The 23598-nt window shown below is 45.5% G+C and overlaps 1 protein-coding gene across 5 annotated transcripts in view; it reads left to right on the forward strand.

Moving 5' to 3' along the window:
* madd (MAP-kinase activating death domain) overlaps positions 1-23598 on the forward strand; it is a 166345-nt gene that overhangs the window by 68553 nt on the left and 74194 nt on the right. For all 5 annotated transcript variants that reach the window (XM_060838685.1, XM_060838686.1, XM_060838684.1 and 2 more), the window contains exons 10-15: positions 1225-1381; positions 8334-8437; positions 9202-9395; positions 10010-10266; positions 11487-11626; positions 22257-22358. In XM_060838685.1, coding sequence (XP_060694668.1) covers positions 1225-1381; positions 8334-8437; positions 9202-9395; positions 10010-10266; positions 11487-11626; positions 22257-22358 — 954 coding nt within the window. The remainder of the gene's footprint in view (positions 1-1224; positions 1382-8333; positions 8438-9201; positions 9396-10009; positions 10267-11486; positions 11627-22256; positions 22359-23598) is intronic.

The raw sequence follows: 23598 nt of genomic DNA on the forward strand, positions 1-23598 counted from the left end.
CTATTATCCAATCTTTCATTCCTTTCCACACCTTATTTCTCTCTACGCCTGTATGTTGTCACTCACCCTCTTTCCTGAACCTGTGCACTCACTCCACCCCACACTCTTGCCTAAAAAAGAACCCTGAGCCTGAGGTGGAGACACTTTCCACAGTTGTCACCTCCCACATCACATGGTGTGCCTTGAAGTTCCTACAGCTGGGCAGGTATTGTAAGCTCAGGTCTCAGTTGCCCAGTAAGGATGCAAGCAAAGACTCATCCAATCACCTTTTATAATCCAGCTTGCGCTTCCCAGAAACAATCAATTTTAAATCCTGTCTCTCAATCTGAAAACTCTTAAATAAGTTGTAACTTTTGTGCAGTGCCTTAGTTTGCTGGTGCTAGTTTAGACCACAGACCACTTTCAGAGAGAAATAAAAATGTGCTGCTACCATCTGTCACTCTTGGAAAGCCCAGGAGCAGCTCTGTGCTGTTCCCCTGCTCTGAGTGATCAGTCACTGCTGTCACCCCTCCCTCATTCGGAATGCTCCTTGTTTTGTGAACATCACCTCTTCACTCTCAGCTTGAAAATCTCACAGCAGCTCCGGCAGCGTCTGTGGAGAGAGAAACAGAGTTCATGTTTTGAGTCCATTGCCCTTTATTCTGAAAGGTCTGTACCCCTCTCCACAGATGCTGCTGAGCTTTGTGTTTATTTCAGATTTCCAGCATCAGTAGTATTTTGCCCAAGTAAGAACTTGCATGCTTTGAGCATGCCTTGCCACTCAGTAAGATCGTAACTGACCATTCAGTTCAATACGACCCGTGGTTCTAGAAAGTGGTTATTGATTGAGGAATAAATTGCATGGTAAATGAGGCTCGGAATTGAAAGTCACAATCCCAAACTATCTCGGCATGCTTTCATCCAGTCAACTGCACCTTTTCTCCAACTTTAATCCTGGAATCCGATTCCAGTTATTGAAGGGGTAAAGGAGATTACTAGTTTAATCCTGGAGTCTGATTTCAGTTACTAAAGGGGTAAGGGAGATTACTAGTTTTATCCTGGAGTCTAACTCCAGGTACTTAAGGGGGATTACTAATTTAATCCAGTTACTGAAGGGGTATTGGGGGGGGAGGGGTTACTAGTTTAATCCTGGAGTCTGACTCCAGTTACTGAAAGGAGCAGTCTTTCTGATTTAATCCTGATGCTTGCTATAGCTGAACTGATTTTTTTTTCCTTTTTATGCAGGCGTGTTTGATCCAGCTCTAATTGGAGACAAGCCCAAGTGGTACGCCCATCAGCTTCAGCCCATTTACTACCGTGTCTATGATAGTAACTCACAGCTTGCCGAGGCCCTCAACATTCCCATCGAGAAGGATGATGGTTCAGAACCCACAGACGACAGGTTTGTGTGAATGACAATGTTAGCACTTTTATCTCTCCTCACCCTGCTTTTATGTGAAGTCCCACTGAGGAGATTAGATTAGATTAGATTAGATTTTGATTAGATTCCCTACAGTATGGAAACAAGCCCTTCGGCCCAACGTGTCCATACCGACTCTCCGAAGAGTAACCCACCCAGACCCACTCCCCATAGTCACCCCTGACTATGGGCAATTTAGCATGACCAGTTCACCTAACCCGCACATCTTTGGCTTGTGGGAGGAAGCCAGAGCACTCGGAGGAAACCCACGCAGACACGGGGAGAACGCGCAAACTCCACACAATCACCCAAGGCAGGAATAGAACCTGGGTCCCTGGCACTGTGAGCCACCGTGCCACCCCATCAGCCTGGGTAACCTGCCCAACAATTCTGTTCACACAAAATTTAAAAGCACCTAAAGCTAGACGGGAAGAAGTAAAAATGTGAATAGTCAGCAGGGATGCTGCAGCTGTGGTGACAGTCTTTGGTCAGTTGAAGATTGATGAGCCCCCTGCCAGTCCCCATGCTGCCCCACTCAGTTCACCAGCAACCCTCCTTTCCCAGCATATTCCTTTAATATGCTGTGATCTGTACCTCAGCCACTTCTCCATAAGATAATATAATCTAAAGTTTATGTCACACAATCCAACATGATGTTTAAGTTTCAAAAACTCTGTCAGGTTTACTTTAGTGATGGGAAGGGATAAGTGTACGTCACCGAGCAAGAGTTACTGCTGGGGGAAGGGAAATTACGATGCAATTAGGAAAGATATAGGAAGTGTAGAATGGGGAAGGAAACTGCAGGGGATGAGTACATTAAAAATGAGTACAGGAAAAGCTCCTGTGTGTCCTAGATAAGTATATACCTGTCAGGCAGGGAGGAAGATATAGAACGTGTGAGCCGTGGTTTACTAAGGAAGTGAAATCCCTGGTCAAGAAAAAGGCGGCAGCTTATATTAGGACAAAATGTGAAAACTCAGGGCGCTTGAGGGTTACAAGGAAGTCAGGAAAGACCTAAAAAGAGAGCTCAGAAGAGCCAGGAGGGGACATGAGAAGTTGTTAGTGGATAGGATCAGGGTTAATCAGGGGGCGGGGGGGGGGGGGGGCGGGGTGGGGGCAGAAGAGCAGAGGGGAGTGGTCCTTCATGTTAACTCAATTCTAACACAGAATTTATAGCAAAGTTTTACAGTGTGATGTAACTGAAATTAATTTTTCAATCTAAAATTGTCTGTTAAGCCTTTCATCTGTTGGAATACAGTGATAGTTTCACTTCTTTCATGTGTAAATCACAAAACTTTTTTTAATTAAAAAGTTGCATTCCCGGGTTAGCTGTTAACAATGGTGGTAGTTAGATAAAATGTTGAAGGTGTCGGCCCCCATGTTCTCTGTCTATGCCATGATGTTTAGATTGATTCTAATCTAAAAATGTGAGATAACGGAGTTTTACACAAATTCATGCAGTTTTTGAGCTCAGAGTTCTACATGAATGCATGCATTTTTTGAGCAAAGTACAATGTAACCCTGCAAGTACAAATTCACCCCACAAAATATATGTATGCATGTGGGTCTTTGTCTGTCTGTCTGTGTGTATGTCTGTCTGGGTCGGGGGTTGTGAGTGTGAGAAAGTGTATGTGTGTGTGTAGTGAGTGCAGAGTGCCTTAAGTCTGTGAGGGGGTGCATGTGTGCATGTGTGAGTGTGGGAGTGTGTGTGTCTGTAAGGGAGTGTGTGGGTGTCTGTGTGCGTCTGTGTGTATAGGAGTGCCTGTGTGTGTGTGAAAGTGTGTGTGTGTAGGAGTATCTGTGTGTGCATAGTGCAATGGTGGACACCTGGAGTGTGACATGAACCCAAGATCCTGGTTGAGGCCCTCCCTATGGGTACCGAACTTAGCTATCAGCCTCTGCTTGGCCACACTTCTCTGCTGCCTGTTCCGAAGTCCACCTTGGAGGATGGTCACCTGAAGGTCTGAGGCTGAATGTTTACACTGATAAGTGAAATAACTTTGAAATAAACTAATTTAAAGTAAAAGGAATGGGATATCAGTGTAATTACCAGTACTAGAAATGCTAAAACTAAGATCAGTTGAAGCTTTGAGCTGGCTCTCTCTAGTGGCAAACATTAGTTAGTGGAAGCTGAACTATCTGCTTTTGCCAGTAGGTGGGGCCCAGGCCTTCAATGTGCGTTAAGAATGGCATGCAGAATAGAAAGGGAACGTGAGGACACAAGGTGGGAATGGGGGCTGAGGGTGATTGGAGGCAGTAGAGAGAGACTGAGTGCAGGCACATGAACTGGTAAAAGGCTAACGAGACTGAGTACAGGCATGGAATAATGTTGGGGGAAAATGTCTTGAGAGGGCAGTAGGTCTATACCAAGCAATGCTGGAAAAGCGCAGCAGGTCAGGCAGCATCCAAGGAGCAGGAGAATCGACGTTTTGGGTATAAGCCCTTCTTCAGGAATGAGGAAGGTGTGCCAGGCAGGCTAAGATAAAAGGTTGGTTGGGGGGGGGGGAGGGGGAGGGAGAGGGAGAAGAGTTGGGAATGCGATAGGTGGAAGAAGGTTAAGGTGAGGGTGATAGGTTGGAGAGGGGGTGGGAGCGGAAAAGTCGGGAAGATGATTGCAGGTCTAGACGGCGGGGCGGTGCTGAGTCCAAGGGTTGGGACTAAGAAAAGGTGGGGGGAGGGGAAATGAGGAAGCTGGAGAAATCTGCATTCATCCTTTGTGGTTGGAGGGTTCCTAGGCAGAAGATGAAGTGCTCTTCCTCCAGGCCTCATATTGCCATGGTCTAGCGATGGAGGAGGCCAGAGGTGACACCAACCGCCCCATGACGGAACACTTTAACTCACCCTCCCACTCCGCCAAGGACGTGCAGATCCTTGGCCTCCTCCATTGCCAGACCATGGCAATATGAGGCCTGGAGGAAGAGCACTTCATCTTCTGCCTAAGAACCCTCCAACCACAAAGGATGAATGCAGATTTCTCCAGCTTCCTCATTTCCCCTCCCCGCCACCTTTTCTTAGTCCCAACCCTCAGACGCAGCACCGCCTTCTTGACCTGCAATCATCTTCCCGACCTCTCCGCCCCTACCCCCACTCTGGCCTATCACCCTCACCTTAACCTCTTTCCACCTATCGCATTTCCAATGCCCCTCCCCCAAGTCCCTCCTCCCTACCTTTTATCTTAGTCTGCTTGGCACACCTTCCTCATTCCTGAAGAAGGGCTTATGCCTGAAACGTCAATTCTCCTGCTCCTTAGATGCTGCCTGACCTGCTGCGCTTTTCCACCAACACATTTTTCAGCTCTGATTTCCAGTATCTGCAGTCCTCACTTTCTCCTGTACCAAGCAATGCAATGTCAAACAAATGTATTGTCATTATTTTGTTGGTAACATAGACGCAGCATTTTAACTGTCAATGTTATATGTTGACTTATTGTACAGAGAAAACTAAAAATGGTGTTTGGAATCAGAAGCAAAAACAGAAATTGCTCGGAAAACTCAGTGGGTTCTGCAGCATCAGTGGAGGGGATGCAGGGTTAATGTCATGGGTACAGTGACCTTCCTTCAGAACTGATTGTAGCTAGGCCCTAAAATTGTTGAACTCTGGAGGCTGCAGAGGGACAATGTTACAGTGAAACAGAAATTTGAAGCTTTTTGTGGCCAGAGAGCTGATTCACCTAATGAAGAGTGGGTGATGGGTGGACTGGACTCACTGCGTTTGAGCTAGGATTTGCATGACAGAATCTTGGATGAACTGTTGACGTTGTGACCTCTGTTGACCTGGGCTCAGCAGGTCTGACTATCGATTTTCTAGTTAGTGATCTTTTGTCTTCATTCTCTTTGGCTCTATTGCTTTTTTGAAATGCTGTTTCCTCATTGGCTCTCCCAGGCCAAGAAAATATGATCTGAAGTGTTAAGTGACTCCTCTTTCTCCAAAGATGCTGCCTGGTATGCCCAGCTGGATCATAATGACCTTGCTTTGCATGCCGCTGACTCCCATGTCTCCCTCATAACAGTGAGGGCATTGGGGGAGGGGGGTGGGGGTTGGTGGTGGTGTGCGACTATGAACGTGGCAGGTTGAGGGATCCAGGAAGGAATGTTGATGGAGTCTCAGCCCTTGAGCTTATCCAACAGGTGTATGAATCTTGCTCCCTATGTGGATGAGAGTTGGGCTGTGGGGAGGATGAACAAACTGACCAGAGTAAAGTGATACCGCCAATCAGTAGGGTGTAGTAAAGAGAAATGATGTAATCGAGATAGTATAGTTAGAGGAATAAACATTGTTCATCATAGCCAGGATCGAGAGTTAGAAAGCTGCGTTGCTTGCCTGGTGCATGGGCAGAATATTCCATCTGGACTCCAGAGGAACTTTCTTGTAATTCATTCACATGATGAGGGTGTAACTGACTAGGCCAGTGTTTATTGCACCCCTAATTGCTCATGAAGAAGCAGCCATATTATTCTGGGTGTGGAGTTGCATATAGGTCAGATCATGCAAGGTTGGCTTTGGATTAGTGAACTAATGAGTTTCTCAGATGATTGACAATGACTTCATAGTCACCTTATAAAATCCTAATTCCAGACTTTCATTGAATTCAAATTCCACCATTTGTTGTGGGTTTCGAACCTGGGTCCTCAGACATTATTTGGGTCTCTGGATTAGCAGTCTGATAATGACATGTTCATGGCCCTAAATTGGAGCGGGAGGGGAAAGTTCTAGTTGTCGTAGACCGAGTAGTTAGAAAGAGCAAAGGGATTCAGCTGAGGGAACGTGAGCAGCTAGGGGCTAAACTGTGAAGCCGAACCAAAAAGGTGGTAGTCTCCAGATTATGACCTGAGCCATGAGAAGATTGATGCAGCATGAGCAAGAAAGATTGGCTGGAAGATTGAACCTAATTCTCCCACAAAGCCATGGAACATTGGCACCAGGACTGGGGAAGGAGGGAGCTGTTCTGTTGGGACAGGCTCCACCTGAATCACACTGGGATCAGGGTACTGGCAAATCGATGTGTACAGAGTTTTAAACTAAACTGGGGAGTGGGTTCAGTTGCATAGAAAACAATTAAAAGTGGGGAGGGCTCAGCAGATGTTGTTATTATTAACATTACAACCAATAGGACAGTGTGTGGAAAGGGTCAGGAATCTCACTTCAGGCACAGCAGATAAGGAGATAATTATGGGAAGGGGTCGGCCACAGGGCAGTGAGGTTGTTTGGTGTGTGTCCCAGAGGTGTTCCCTGCAGCGTTGCATAAAACCTGCACCCCCACCCCCAACCGTCCACCAGCAAACACCCCAAAGGATCCTTCCACATCCGGCAGAGATTTTCCTGCACACCCAAACGCCTCTGTGTCCATTGGTCCTGATATGGTCTCCTCTACATCGGCGAGACAGGGCACTAACTCGCTGAGTGTTTCAGGGAACATCTCTGGGACACATGCACCAAACAATCCCACCACCCTATGGCCAACCACTTTAACTCTCCCTCCCACTCCACCAAGGACATGTAAGTCCTGGCTCTCCTCCACTGCCAAATCCAAACCACCTGACACCTGGAGGAAAAACGCCCTATCTTCCATCTTGGGACCTTCAAGCCACATGGCATCAATGTCGATTTCACCAGTCTCCTCATCCTCCCTCCCCCCACTTGATCCCAGATCCAACTCTCCCGCTTGGCACCACCCTCTTGAACTGTCCTACCTGTCCGTCTTCCTTCCCATCTCTCTGACCTATCTCTATTAACCCCCACTACATTTACTTATGGCCTTCCCAGCTACCTTATTTCTCCACCCCCACCCTCCATTTATCTCTCCGCCCCCTTTGCCCTCCACATTCCTGATGAAGGGCTTCTGCCTGAAACATCAACGGTGCTACTTCTCGGATGCTTCCTGACCGCCTGTGGTTTTCCAGCGTCACGCTTTTCACCTATGGATAGAGGACTGGCTGACTGGCAGAAGGCAGAGTGTGTGGATAAAAGTGACTGGTGGAGTTCCATGGGGGTTTGCATTGGGATCGTTATTAATCACGTTATACATTAATGATCTGGGTGAAGCACTGAGAGCATTGTTGCTAAGTTTGCAGATGACACAAAGGTGTAGGAAAGGTATTGTTAAGGAAGCAGGAAGGCTACAGACGGTCTTGCTCAGACTGGGACAGTGGGCAAAGAAGGCGCAGTGTTAGAAAGTGTGAGGTTTTGGTAGGAAGAATAGAGGCATAGACCATTTTCAAAATGGGAAATGGCTTTGGGAATCTGAAGCACAAAGAGACTCGGGAGAATTAGTTCACAATTCTCAAGGTTAACGTGCAGGTACATTCAGCTGTTAGGAAGCTGAATGTAACATTAGCGTTCATTTCAAGAGGGCTATGGTGCAAGAACAAGGATGTATAAGGCTCTGAACAGAGTGTTTTGATGCCATATCTAATGACAATGTGCTGATATTGGAGGGGCTTCAGAGAATGTTTTCAGGAATAATCTCCGGGATGAAGGGTTTGTCAAATGAGGGGCGATTGCGGACTCTGGGTTTATACTTGACATAGTTCAGCAGGACGGTGGTGGGCAGGGCATGTCACTGAAACTTAGAGAATACTGAGAGGTCTGATTAGAGTGGGCATGGAGATGATGTTTCCACTCGAAGGAGAGACCTGGATGCAAGGGCACACCCTCAGAGTAAAGGGCTAACCCTTTCGAACTGAGATGGGGAGGAATCCCTTCACCCTGAGGCTGGTGAATCTGTGGAGCTGATTGCTGCGGGAGGCTGTGCAGGCCAAGGCATTGAGTGGATTTTCAGACAGGGAGGTTCTTGAGTCCTAAGGAGATCAAGAGTAACCTGGCAGGAGAAAGGGCTTGGGATGCATATCAGCCATGATTGAATGGTGCCTCAAACTCAATGGGCTGAGTGGCCGAATTCTGCTTGTCCACCTTACGGTTTTATGGTCTCTTCCAGTGGCAGTGACAGCGTGGAGTATAATGACTCCAGCTCTTCATACTCCTCCCTGGGTGACTTTGTGAGTGAGATGATGAAGTGCGACATCAAAGGAGACACACCCAGTAAGTATCCAGTGTCACTATGTTAATGGGATAAGCGAGCCTTCTGCTCCACTGTTGCTTTGGAGCCGCATCCCTGTCATGGGCTCTGTTGGTGTCTTCCTAGTCACAAGCATACAGTGCCAGCCTGCCTCAGAGAGGTGGCCTGCTCTAGGAATTAGAGAGGGGCAGCTGTAAGGTTCCTGATGTGATAATCGAAAGGCCAAGACTATTGCTACATAGACACAGATTCAAGTCCAACAACAGCAGCGGGGAGAAATTGAGTTGATGCAACTGATAAGTGTGGAATTAAAGCCAATCTCGGGGACTGGTGAGTGTGAAATGAGTGGATCATTCTGAAATCCTTTCTGGTTCACTAATGCTCTTCACGGAAGGAAACTTGCTGTCCTTACCTGGTCTGGCTGGTACTCCCAGCTGACGTGGTTGGCTCTTAGCTGTGAATGGGCCAAAGGTAAAACGCCTAGGATCATCAGTAATACATGGTGAAATTGTGTGTCCCCAGCATGGTCAGTGTGACTCCCACAGTCAGTGTGACTCCTGTGGTTCCCATGGTCGGTCGGTTGGTCAATGTGACTCCCGCGGTCAGTCGGTCGGTCGGTCATTGCGGCTTTCACGGTCGGTCGGTCAGTGCGACTCCCGTGGTCAGTCGGTCGGTCGGTGTGGCTCCCGTGGTCAGTCGGTCAGTCAGTTGGTTGGCCAGTGTGGGATCCAGCTGTTGTGTTCTCTCTGTGCCTGGGCTGTGCTTGAACGTACTGCTGTCATTACAGATGTTGACCCTCCCAGCCACGCTGCTCTTGGTGATCCAAGCGAGATTGAGTTCCAGGGATTTCAGAAATATCGAGAGGATCTGGATGACCAGGGGCCGGACAGTGAGAATTCCTTGGACAACAATCCTCCCCGCTCCAGCTCAAGTACGACAGCCAGCAGCAGTCCCAGCACAGTCATACAGGGCACCAACCACGTAGGTTCACGTCAAGGTGACAATGTTCCTTTGCTGTCCCTGAATCCAGTGCCCTTACTGTCTCACTGTACAGCTGCCAGTCTTTGTCACTTGGGTACTGTCTGTCACTTACTCTCTGTTCCTTTGCCAGGCACTGTCCCAGCTAAACCTCCTCCCATAAAGCCTCAATGGTTGCCCTCCCCATTCCTGCAGCATCCAACCCTTCCCTATCACCCCTGCCTGTGGTGATCCTGGTATCCTCGCACTCAAATCTCCTGTGGTGATGGTCGAGATTAGAGTGGTGCTGGAAAAGCCCAGCATGTCAGGCAGCATCCGAGGAGCAGGAAAACCGATGTTTTGGGCAAAGGCCCTTCATCAGGAATCCCCTGTGGTGGTCCCTACCACCAGCATCCCCCACCCCCATCCAGCAGTGAACCATCTCACACTACCCCAGGAGCTGGCCATTGGTTTGCCCCTTGGCGGGGGTTGGGTAGGCAGCCTATGTCAGAGGGTGGTCCTCGGGACGTTTGTGGTGGCGCGGGTGTGAGGAGACGGAAAGCTGGTGGGGTAGCAGTCATTCCCCTGTCTGGGCTGGGCTGGAGCTGTCACTGACTGCCACTCCTTGGGCCCAGCAGGAGTCGATTGACTCGACGGAGGCGGAGGAGAAAACGCTGACTTTCCACAACCACATCTCGGCGGCGTCCATTCAGGCCTTTGCCAAAGCCAGCCTCGAGAGGCGGGAGAATAACGGGATGGCGGAGGTGCCGGCCCGCCAGCGAGACTATGAGAACCCGTACTTTGAACCTCAGTACGGCTTCCCCACAGAGGATGAGGATGACGAGCAGGGAGAGAGCTACACGCCACACTTTGTTCAGAATGTGAACGACAACCGGTGAGATTTCAGGCTGACCATTGAAACCTCTTCCCAATGCCCCCCTTTTAATCTGACTGGGGTAGCTGCATGACTGCACTCGGGGCATGAAGGCGAACATTTGCAGCTTTTTTATTCACCTAGACCAATGTTCCCAACAGCCGATGCAGCAGATCAGGAAGGTGGCATGGTCGAGACACTGCCTCTGGGTGAGGGTCTATGTGGAGGGTGGTGTTTGGGTATTGGCTGCCTCTCTGGGTGAGGGAGGATCGGGGAGCCATGGAGACACCTTGGAGCATGGGGAAAGGGTGTGTGTGAGAGAGCCAGCCCCAGCACTGGGTGGGGGTGAGGGTCATGACCAGGTGCTGAGGGGGGTTAAGGGTGAGAACAAGGGTCACACCTGGACACGGAGGGAGTGAGGGCTGAGGGTCATGTCTAGGTGCTCAGAGGGTAATGGGGGGATGGTGACGGTCACGCTCAGATGGTGGGAGGGCGTGAGGGTGAAGCCCGAGCATGGTGACTGAGTGGGGAAGACACTCCGAGGGGCTGGAGTTGGTGTACTGGCAGCAAATAGGCTTGGGGACCATGACCATGATGTAGCCTGTGATTTCATACTGGCCTGGGCAGGATAAAGGTGACAAAGGGACCAACTTAACAGGGCCTTCCCATGTTGTCTGACCATACTGCGATGACCTTGGTTTGATTGGCCACAAACTGGCAGATTGATTGGATCCTAAAAGAACCTGCCTCAGGCCAGGTGCTGGATAATGTCACTGAACCAAAAATGCAGAATCTGAGGCTAGTGTTCTTGAGACAGGAAATGGCAGATGGTGAAATCAGCTTTACTTTTCAAATCTGAAATGAAAAGCATCCATGTAACGATTATCAATTGTCACTTTAGAATAAAAAGCTTCTAGTTCAGTGTCCTTCAGGGAAGGAAATCTCCCAACCTTGCCTGGTCTGGCCTACATGTGACTCCTGACTCTCAGCAATGTGGTTGACTCTGAGCTGCCCTCTAGGCAATTAGCTATGGGCAATAAGTGCTGGCCAAGCCAGTGAAATGCAGATCCTATCAATGAATAACAAAAAATGACCTACCGTTACTTACAGAAGACCTCGATGAGCTCTGTGTGGAATTCAGAGCTGCTAATTTCAGAAAGTATGTGGAGAGGATGGTAGTATTATGAAGGAAATGTGTCAGGGATGATGCCACGTGTTCACATTGGTTTCTAATGTTCCAGGCCCCACAAGCTGCTCCGTCCCAACAGTCTGAGGCTCCCGAGTGACTCTGAAGCAGAATCAGACTCACGAGCGAGTTCACCAAACTCCACTGTCTCCAATAACAGCAGTGAGGGATTCGGAGGATTCATGTCATTTGCCAGTAAGTGTTAAACATGGACAGTGCGTGACTGATGTTATAGAATCAGTGTTAAACACAGACTGTGTGTGATTGTGTTATGAGAGAATCAATGTTAAATACGTACAGTGCTTGACTGTGTTATTAGAGAATCAGTGTGAAACACTGACTGTATGTGACTGATACTAGAGAATCTGTGTTAAACACAGACTGTGCATGACTGTGATATTAGAGAATCAGCGTTAAACACAGACCGAGTGTGACTGTGATATTAGAGAATCAGTGTTAAACACAGACTGTGCGTGACTGTGATATTAGAGAATCAGTGTTAAACATGGACTGTGTGTGACTGTGATACTAGAGAATCAGCATTAAACACGGACTGTGTTATTAGAGAATCAGTGTTTAACACTGTGTGATTGTGTTATTACAGAATCAGTGTTAAACACAGACTGTGTTATTCAAGAATCGGTGCTAAACACGGACTGTGTGTGACTGTGATACTAGAGAATCAGTGTCAAACATGGACTGTGTTATTAGAGAATCAGTGTGAAACAAGGGCTGTGTGAGACTGTTATTAGGGACTCAGTGTTAAGCACGGACTGTGTGTGACTGTGAAACGAGAGAATCAGTGTTAAACACAGACTGTGTTATGAGAGAATCAGTGTTAAACACAGACTGTGTCATTGTGATACTAGAGAATCATTGTTAAACATGGACTATGTGTGACTGTGATATTAGAGAATTAGCGTTAAGCAAGAACTGTGCGTGACTGTGTTATTAGTGAATCAGTGTTAAACATGGACTGTCTGTGTCTATGTTATTAGGGAATCAGCATTAAACACCTACTGCGTGACTCTGATACTAGAGAATCAGTGTTAAACACGGACTGTCTGTGACTGCGTTATTAGAGAATCAGCGTTAAACAGGGACTGTGTGTGACTGTGATATTAGAAAATGTGTTAAACATGGACAGTGCGTGACTATGTTATTAGAGAATCAGTGTTAAACACGGACTGTGTGTCATTGTGATACTAGAGAATCAGTGTTAAACACAAACAGTGCGTGAGTGTGATACTAGGAAATCAGTGTTAAACACAGACTGTGTGTGACTGTGATATTAGAGAATCAGCGTTAAACATGGACTGTGTGTCATTGTGATACTAGAGAATCAGTGTTAAACAAGGTCTGTGTGTGACTGTTATTCGAGAATCAGTGTTAAACACGGACTGTGTGAGACTGTTATTAGAGAATTAGTGTTAAACACTGACTGTGTGAGACTGAGATAGTGGAGAATCAGTGTTAAACATGGACAGTGCGTGAATGTGATACTAGACAATCAGCGTTAAACACAGACTGTGCGTGACTGTGTTATTAGAGAATCTGTGTTAAACACGGACTGTGTGAGCTGTGATATCAGGGAATCAGCGTTAAATACGGACTGTGTGTGACTATGTTATTAGAGAATCTGTGTTAACCACGGACAGTGCATGAGTGTGATACTAGACAATCAAAGTTAAACACGGACTGTGTGTGACTGTGATACTAGAGAGTCAGCGTTAAACATGGACTGTGCATGACTGTTATTAGAGAATCCGTGTTAAACACGGACTATGTGTGACTGTTATTAGAGAATCAGTGTTAAACACGGACTGTGACTGTGATACTAGAGATTCAATGTTAAACACAGACTGTGTGAGACTGTTAGAGAATCAGCATTAACCACGGACTGTGTGTGACTGTGTTATTAGAGACTTCAGCGTTTAACATGGACTGTGTGTGATTGTGTTATTAGAGGATCTGTGTTAAACATGGACAGTGCGTGACTGTATTACTAGAGAATCAGCATTAAACACGGACAGTGCGTGACTGCGATATTAGAAAAATCAGCGTTAAACATTCTCTGCGTGATTGTGTTATTACAGAATCAGTGTTAAACACGGACAGTGCTTGACTGTGTTATTAGAGATTCAGTGTTAAACACATATTGTATGTGACTGTGTTATTACAGAATCAACGTTAAACATGAGCTGTGTTATTTGAGAATCAGCGTTAAACACGGACTATGTGTGACTGTGATACTAGAGAATCAGTATTAAACACGGACTGTGTGTGACTGATATTAGAGAATCGGCGTTAAACACAGACTGTCTGTGACTGTTATTAGAGAATCAGCGTTGAATACAGACTGTGACTGTGTTATTAGAGAATCAGCGTTAAACATGGACTGTGCATGACTGTTATTAGAGAATCAGGGTTATACACGGACTGTGCGTGACTGTTTTATTTGAGAATCGGCGTTAAACACAGACTGTGACTCTTATTAGAGAATCAGCATTGAATACAGACTGACTGTGTTATTTGAGAATCAGTGTTAAACATGGACTGTGTGTGACTGTTATTAGAGAATCAGGGTTATACACGGACTGTGTTAGAGAATCAGTGTTAAACATGGACTATGTGACAGTATTATTAGAGAGTCAATGTTAAACACAGACTATGTGACTGTGATACTAGAGAATCAACATTAGACAGTGCGTGACTGTGTTATTAGAGAATCTGTGTTAAACACGGTTTGTGTGTGACTGATATTAGAGAATCATTGTTAAACAAAGACTGTGCGTGACTGTGATATTAGCGAATCTGTGTTAAACACGGTCTGTGTGTGACTGTTATTTGAGAATCAGCGTTAAACACGGACTGTGCATGATTGTGTTATTGGAGAATCAGTGTTAAACATGGACTGTGCGTGACTGTTATTAGAGAATCAGCGTTAAATACAGACCATGTGAGATTGTGTTATTAGAGAATCAGTGTTAAACATGGACTGTGTGTGTCTGTTATTAGAGGATCTGTGTTAAACACGGACAGTGTGTGACTGTGATATTAGAAAATCAGCGTTAAACAGTCTCTACGTGACTGTGTTATTACAGATTCAGCATTAAACATGGACTGTGTGTGACTGTGATACTAGAGAATCAACGTTAAACACGAACTGTGTGAGATTGTGTTATGAGAGAATCAGTGTTAAACACGGACTGTGTGTGGCTGTGATACTAGAGAATGTGTTAAATACGGACAGTGAGTGACTGTGTTATTAGAGAATCAGCGTTAAACACGAATTATGTGTGATTGTGATATTAGAGAATCAGTGTTAAACACTGCGTTGTGACTGTGATATTAGGGAATCAGTGTTAAACATGGACTGTGCATGACTGTGTTATTAGAGGATCTGTGTGAAACACGGAGGTGCGTGACTGTGATACTAGAGAATCAGTGTTAAACATGGACTGTGTGTGACTGCAATATTAGAAAATCAGCATTAAACAGTCTGTGTGTGACTGTGTTATTACAGAATCAGTGTTAAACACGAACTATGTGAGACTGTATTATTTGAGAATCAGTGTTAAACATGGACTGAGAGAGATTGTGGTATTAGAGAATCAGCATTAAACACGGACTGTGTGTGACTGAGATACTAGAGAATCCGTGTTAAACACGGACTATGTGTGACTATTATTAGAGAATCAGCGTTAAACACGGACTGTGTGTGTCTGTTATTAGAGAATCAGGGTTATACACGGACTGTGTTAGAGAATCAGTGTTAAACATGGACTATGTGACAGTATTATTAGAGAGTCAATGTTAAACACAGACTGTATGTGACTGTGATACTAGAGAATCAACATTAGACAGTGCGTGACTGTGTTATTAGAGAATCTGTGTTAAACACGGTTTGTGTGTGACTGATATTAGAGAATCATTGTTAAACATGGACTGTGTGATTGTGATATTAGAGAATCAGTGTTAAACAAAGACTGTGTGTGACTGTGATATTAGCAAAGCTGTGTTAAACACGGTCTGTGTGTGACTGTTATTTGAGAATCAGCGTTAAACACGGACTGTGCATGATTGTGTTATTGGAGAATCAGTGTTAAACATGGACTGTGTGTGTCTGTTATTAGAGGATCTGTGTTAAACACGGACAGTGTGTGACTGTGATATTAGAAAATCAGCGTTAAACAGTCTCTACGTGACTGTGTTATTACAGATTCAGCATTAAACATGGACTGTGTGTGACTGTGATACTAGAGAATCAGCGTTAAACCTGGACTGTCTGTTACTATGTTTCAGAGAATCAGTGTTAAACAAGAGCATGAGACTGTTATTAGAGAATCATCGTTAATACGGACAGTGAGTGAATGTGTTATTACAGAATCTGTGTTAACCTCGGACTATGTTTGACTGTGATACCAGAGAATCAGTGTTAAACACGGACTGTGCGTGACTGAGATATTTGGGAACCAGTGTTAAACACAGACTGTGTGTGACTGTGTTATTAGAGAATCAGCGTTAAACACATTGTATGTGACTGTGTTATTACAGAATCAGTGCTAAACACGGACTGTGTGTGACTGTGATATTAGAAAATCAGTGTTAAACACGGACTGTGTTATTAGAGAATCGGTGTTAAACATGGACTATGTGTGACTGTTATTAGAGAATCACCATTAAACACAGACTGTGTGTGACTGTGTTATGAGAGAATCTATGTTAAATACAGACTGTGTGTGTCTGTGTTAAACACGGACAGTGCGTGACTGTGATACTAGAGAATCAACGTTAAACACGAACTGTGTGAGATTGTGTTATGAGAGAATCAGTGTTAAACACGGACTGTGTGTGGCTGTGATACTAGAGAATGTGTTAAGTACGGACAGTGAGTGACTGTGTTATTAGAGAATCAGCGTTAAACACGAATTATGTGTGATTGTGATATTAGAGAATCAGTGTTAAACACTGCGTTGTGACTGTGATATTAGGGAATCAGTGTTAAACATGGACTGTGCGTGACTGTGTTATTAGAGGATCTGTGTGAAACACGGAGGTGCGTGACTGTGATACTAGAGAATCAGTGTTAAACATGGACTGTGTGTGACTGCAATATTAGAAAATCAGCATTAAACAGTCTGTGTGTGACTGTGTTATTACAGAATCAGTGTTAAACACGAACTATGTGAGACTGTATTATTTGAGAATCAGTGTTAAACATGGACTGAGAGGGATTGTGGTATTAGAGAATCAGCATTAAACACGGACTGTGTGTGACTGAGATACTAGAGAATCCGTGTTAAACACGGACTATGTGTGACTGTGATACTAGAGGATCAGCGTTAAACACTGATTGTGTGTGTCTGTTATTAGGGCAGTGAGTGTTAAACACGGACTCTGTGTGACTATGTTATTTGAGCAATGTTTGACACTGCCTTTGGGTGACACTTCTGATATTAGATCGATCATTGTTAATCACAGGTCTTGTGTGTCTCATCGATTCATACAGTGTAGAAACAGCGATTCAGCCCATTAAGTCTGTACTGACATCATTACCACTAAATGTGCGCTCTTCCCAATTTCCTAAATGTTATGATATTTACAGTAAATATGCAAATACTTTTAAAGATTGTAAGGTTTCTGTCTTCCACCACCTTCCCAGACAGTGCATTCCCGATTCCCACCACACGCTGAGTGAAAAGGTTTTTTCCCCCAATCTTCTTTTACCCTCCTGCCCCGACCCTAAAACAGTGTCCTTTCATGACTGCCCCCTCTTCTCAGTAGAAGAGTTGCTCTCTGTTCACCCTGTCCATACCCTCATGATCTTATATGCCTTAATCATATCCCTGCTCAGTCTTCTCTGCTCGAAAGAAGGCAATCCAAGCCTGACTAGTCTCTCCTTATAGCTCAGTTTCTCCATCCCAGGCAACATCCTGGTAAACCTCCTTTGTGTCCCCTCTGACGTTGTCACATTCATTCTGTTGTGAGGTGACCAGAACTGCACAAAGTTGTAACCATAAGACATAGGAGTGGAAGTAAGGCCATTCAGCCCATCAAGTCCACTCCGCCATTCAATCATGGCTGATGGGCATTTCAACTCCACTTACCCGCATTCTCCCCATAGCCCTTAATTCCTTGTGACATCAAGAATTTATCAATATCTGTATTGAAGACATTTAGCGTCCCGGCCTCCACTGCACTCTGCGACAATGAATTCCACAGGCCCACCACTCTCTGGCTGAAGAAATGTCTCCGCATTTCTGTTCTGAATTTACCCCCTCTAATTCTCAGGCTGTGTCCATGGGTCCTAGTCTCCTCGCCTAACGGAAACAATTTCCTAGCGTCCACTCTTTCCAAGCCACGTATTATCTTGTAAGTTTCTATTAGATCTCCCCTTAATCTTCTAAACTCCAATAAATACAATCCCAGGATCCTCAGCCGTTCCTCATATGTTAGACCTACCATTCCAGGGATCATCCGTGTGAATCTCTGCTGGACACGCTCCAGTGCCAGTATGTCCTTCCTGAGGTGTGGGGACCAAAACTGGACACAGTACTCCAAATGGGGCCTAACCAGAGCTTTATAAAGTCTCAGTAGCACAACGGTGCTTTTATATTCCAACCCTCTTGCGTTAAATGACCACATTGCATTCGCTTTCTTAATCACAGACTCAACCTGCATGTTTACCTTTACAGAATCCTCGACTAGCACTCCCAGATCACTTTGTACTTTGGCTTTACGAATTTTCTCACCGTTTATATAGTAGTCTATGCTTGTATTCTTTTTTCCAAAGTGCAAGACCTCGCATTTGCTCACGTTGAATTCCATCAGCCATTTCCTGGACCACTCTCCCAAACTGTCTAGATCCTTCTGCAGCCTCCCCACTTCCTCAGTACTACCTATCTGTCCACCTAACTTTGTATCATTGGCAAACTTCACTAGAATGCCCCCAGTCCCTTCATCCAGATCATTAATATGTAACGTGAACAGCTGCGGCCCCAACACTGAACCCTGCGGGACACCGCTTGTCACCGGCCGCCATTCCGAAAAAGAACCTTTTATCCCAACTCTCTGCCTTCTGTCAGACAGCCAATCCTCAATCCATCCCAGTTGCTCACCTCGAACACCATGGGCCCTCACCTTGCTCAGCAGCCTCCCGTGTGGCATCTTATCAAAGGCCTTTTGGAAGTCTAGATAGACAACATCCACTGGGTTTCCCTGGTCTAACCTACTTGTCACCTCTTCAAAGAATTCCAACAGGTTTGTCAGGCATGACCTCCCCTTACTAAATCCAGGTTGACTTGTTCTAATTCAACCCTGCCCTCTCAAGAATTTAGAAACCTCACCCTTAATGATGGATTCTAGAATTTTACCAACAACCGAGGTTAGGCTAATTGGCGTATAATTTTCCATTTTTTGTCTTGATCCTTTTTTTGAACAAGGGGGTATAACTTCAACATACTCTTATATTCTGTACCATGACTGAGGGCAAGTGTCCCATATGCTATCTTAACTATACTATTCACGTGCTCTGTGAGTTCAGGGATCTTTGAAATATACCCCAAGATCTCTGTGTTCCTCTGTAATATCCAGTGCCCTGCCATTCATTAAATACTCCTTCATGTTGTTTCTTCTTAAGTGCATCACCTTGCATTTATCAGGGTTAAAACACCCTCTGCCATTGGTCTGCCCATCTATATCTTCCTGTAGCCCTTAACAATCATCTTTCCTATTAACCACTCCACCAGACTTGGTGTCATCCGCAAATTTGCTTAAAACAATCGTCACATTTTCAACTATCATATATCTATATAGCAACAATAAGAGTCCCAGAACTGATTCTTGTGGTAAACCACTGGATACTGGCCTCCAGTTACTCGAACACCTTCTACCACGACCCTTTGTGTTCTATTACCAAGCCAATTTCTGATCCATCTTGCCAGCTTTCCTTTAATTCCGTGTACTTTCGCCTTCTTGATTAGTCTCTCATGTGGGACCTTGTCAAAAGTTTTGCTAAAATCCATATAAACTACATCAATGTGAACTTCCCTCGTCCACACACTTTATCGCGTTTTCAAAACAGTCTCACGTATTTGTTAGGCGTGACCTCCCCTAGACATAGCCATGCTGACTAACCCGAATTAATTCATTCCTTTCCAAATGGCTATTAATTTGCTCCTTCAGAATTGTTTCCAATAGTTTCCGTACCACTGATGTGATACTGCACTGGTCTGTAATCATCTCTAGCACCCCTCTTAGAAAGTGAGACCACATTAGCTGCCCTGCAGTTCTCCAGCACGTCCCCTGTGGCCAGAGAGAAATTAAACATTTGTGTCAGAACCCCTGCAATTTCCTGTCTCACCTTCCTCAGTAGCTGGGATGCAATTCATCTGGGCCAGGAGATTTGTCTGTTTTTAAGCTCGATGGGGCCTTTGGTACCTCAAGTTCCTGTGTCAAACTGTGCAAGTCCTCGTAGTCCCTTTTCCTGAATTCCATACCAACATTCTCCTTTTCCAGAGTGAAGACCAAAGAGAAGCATCATTCAATACCTTTCCGACACCCTGCGACTTCACACATAGGTTGCTGCCTTGTTTGCTAATGGGCCCTACTCTTTCCCAAAAGACTTGACATGAGAGCAGTGTTAAACGCAGACAGTGTGTGACTGTGATGTTATTGCAAAACGTGTTGAATATCGATTGTGTGTGACAGTGATATGTAAAAAGGACTGTTGAGATTAGAGAAGGGGTAGCTGCATAATATATCCCAGTCGGCCAAATTTGAATGGTTTAGGTGAAGCCAATTTTACACACACTTCATAGTCATTGATTTGCACAGGTATGGATTATAAGTAAATGCGAACTTAAAAATGACAGTTCTGTGACTTGAAAGGCCAGATGTGTATTTCCATTTCATGCTGACCTTCATTTGTAATTTAAATAGAAATGTATGGTTAATATAATGTATTGTTCTATGAATCTATTTGGAATTGCTACACACAGATTGTGATTCTTGGGAATGCTGCACAGAGTTCTCTCATCCTGATGGTAGAAGTGGTTGAGAAATATGTCTAGGATTAGACCATTCAACCTTTGGCCCTGCTTCCCCCTTTCAACAAGATCATGTCTACATTGACTCACTGTCCCCTCTCACCTTGTGCCTGATAATCGATTATTCTCCTCCTTGATTATCCCCAGCATGTGTTCATCACCACTTTCTGTAGTGAGTAGTGAATTCTCCTGAGCCACCTCAAAACGGCAAAATACTTGTCCAACTGCTATGTCCGCTCCTTCTGGATTCCTCAGGCTGGAGAAGAATCCTCTCAGCAACTGTCAGGTCAGGCTTTCTCAGGTTTTTAAACATTTCAATGAGTTTATTTCTCAGTCTTGGAAATTTGAGAGGATACGGGCTTTTTGACTGCACCGTCTTTGTCTTACTGGATACCTGACCAACGTTGGGTTGTCCAACCTTTCTACAGGGTAGCCACATTTCACTCTTGTTAGAGACAGTGAGCAAATCGTAGATAGCTGAGGTTTGCCAGATTGGTTGACGTGAATTCGAGAGGCACAAATATGTCAAGAACTTGAATGAGTCATGAATAGAAGTGACCGTTAAAAAGTGCTGAGAAGGAGACCTACCTCATAAAAACCTTACATCTTGCCTTAAAGAGGCAGAACTAGAGAGTGACAGATTGGGTCCCACGTACTGATCAGGGAAGGGACTGGAGACCAGGGCTGAGCTGAGCACCTGGGTTTAAACTTGCACCGTTCTTCCGGTCACCCCGGGAGTAGCCTGAACAGAATTCACAGGATTCAGGAAAGTCATGAGAAGGTTGCCTTCCAGCCTGGGCTTTTCTCCTCCAGCAGCCTGCTTTCTGGGCAGCTTTATTGGGCAGAGAGGAGGAGAACGGTTGGAAGTTCTCCCAGCACAGTCTTCAGGTTCATACACTCAGCCCCTGGCCTGCCCACGCACTCACCCCCGGCCTTCGATCACTCCCTATGCGTGGGTAAACTCTGTCATTTAATGTCCCTCCATCCCTTATATTCCTCACACTGAACCACTCCCCACACCGCTACCACCACCATCTTACTCTGAAACGTCGGGACCTCATTCTCCCACACCATCAGCAATCCTGGTCCTCCCACTTCCCTCCACTCCTTGTGCTTGAGCCTCAGGCAGAAGGAGGCTCCAGCATTCCTGCAGCTCACTGCATTCCTGATCCATTCTCCCATGGATGCTGGTGGAACTAGCCTGTGAATACTGGAGTAACATGCTTTGCAGAATCTTCCATTTATCCTGCCTGTACCTGGAGTCTGACCAAGTGAATCTCTGAATAAGTACGATGGTTGCTTTTGAGTAAGGAGTTTAAAACTGAAATGCAGGAAGGCCTCCTTACTGACATGAATAAATGAATAAAGATGCCAATGACATTTTCTTCTCTCATTCTTTTTTGCTGTACTTCCACATTAACTTGTGAAGTTTTCAAGATGCCACCCCCCCCACCCCAATTCCTCTGAATACTAACATTTACCTGTCTCCCACATTTTTGAAAGGAAATTCTGCTTTTCTGTCCTTCCCACCAGAGTCATTCATATCCCGCTGTGCCACATTGTTCCCTGCAATATCACTTCCCTGGATGTGGAGGTTGAATGGCAACATATTTCTCCGAGCCCAAGCAAGTGTGGATGTTTGTGTGATGTGTAACCTGTAATAAATGCTGACTGTCTGTACCCCAGCCCTAAGGCTGTGGCGATGTGCTATGTGAGTAGAGGATATGATTACCAGCATGCCTGTGTTGTTTCCACCCCCTGTCCCCACCCCACAGGTAACATCTACAAGAGCCGTGGCTCCAGCTTCAGCCTCTCAAACCTGGCTCTCCCAACCAAAGCAGGGCGAGACAAGAGCACACCGTTCCCCAGCCTGAAAGGTACAGATTTGTCATCTTTGTGTCTGAAATTTGACTCCTGAATGCTTTGTGGATGCAGGATGCTGCATACATAGTCACAGATCCCTAGTCAAGGATGCCACAGACATTGTGTCCTCCTTGTTTGCAAATCCTTCTATGTAACCTTACCCAATCCGGCAACACACTGAGATCTTGGTGCTCTGGCCTTGTGCGCCTCCGTGATTCCTTTTGCTTCAAGCTTTCATCTGCTGAGAGTTCCCTTTGGAAAGCTCTTCACTCTTCCCTTCTCCATCTTTACAGTGTTCCTTCAAACCTACCTATTTGACTATGCTTGTGGTCACCTGTGATTTGTAACTTGTTTGTCTAATTGTATGTTTGTGAATCACATTGGAGCACTTTACTGCATTAAATTAATGGGAATAGTTATGTTTAGCTGCCTCTCTGGGGTTTAGATGCCTTTCTGCTTCAGCTGTCAACAAATTCTCTTACTGAGGAGGAGTACAGAGTTTGAAATCCCTCATTTCACCTCCTTATAAGGATTTTGAATCCACGTTTCCTCTTCCAGCATACCTACATCACAAATCCCTCCCCAACTTGTGGAGCCCTGCTTACCTGCAATCTCTGTGCTTAGCATGTGTTCAGTGCGTCTCTAAAATATTCAAAGCCTGGCTGTTTGCTCTCTGTATCTGTGTCGCGGGCATGTGTCTGTGTATCTGTGTATTGAGTCTTTTGCAGAAGAGGAGCCAAAACAAACCAGAAGCAGTGCTGGCTAGGAAAGTGAACATGCAGAGAATACTCGCCCTCTGGGTGTTGGGAAACCGGGTTCTGAAGCTAATGATGTTCTCAGGCTCTTGACAGGGGAAGTAACCTGGCCAGCTGGAGACTGGGGGTGTTTGAGAATTTAATGGAAACCTCCTGCTGATGTTGATGAGCAGAAAGAACTAATTTGCTACTGGTGCTTAAAGATGTGAGAAATTGGAGCATGATCCAGCCCCTCAGGCCAGCTCTCCCAGTTTGAACAAGATCGTGGTTTGTACGTCAACATCAAATCCACTTGCGTGCACAAATCTCTTGATAGTTTTTCAACACTGTGATTAATTAATCTGGAAAAGCACAGCAGGTCAGGCAGCATGCAAGGAGCAGGAGAATCGACGTTTCTGGCATAAGCCCTTCTTCAGGAATGAGGAGTGTGTGCCAAGCAGGATAAGATAAAAGGTAGGGAGGAGAGACTTGGGGGAATGCGTTTGGAATGCGATAGGTG

The sequence above is a fragment of the Hemiscyllium ocellatum genome, chromosome 18 (assembly GCF_020745735.1).
Source record: "Hemiscyllium ocellatum isolate sHemOce1 chromosome 18, sHemOce1.pat.X.cur, whole genome shotgun sequence".
Classification (NCBI taxonomy): domain Eukaryota; kingdom Metazoa; phylum Chordata; class Chondrichthyes; order Orectolobiformes; family Hemiscylliidae; genus Hemiscyllium; species Hemiscyllium ocellatum.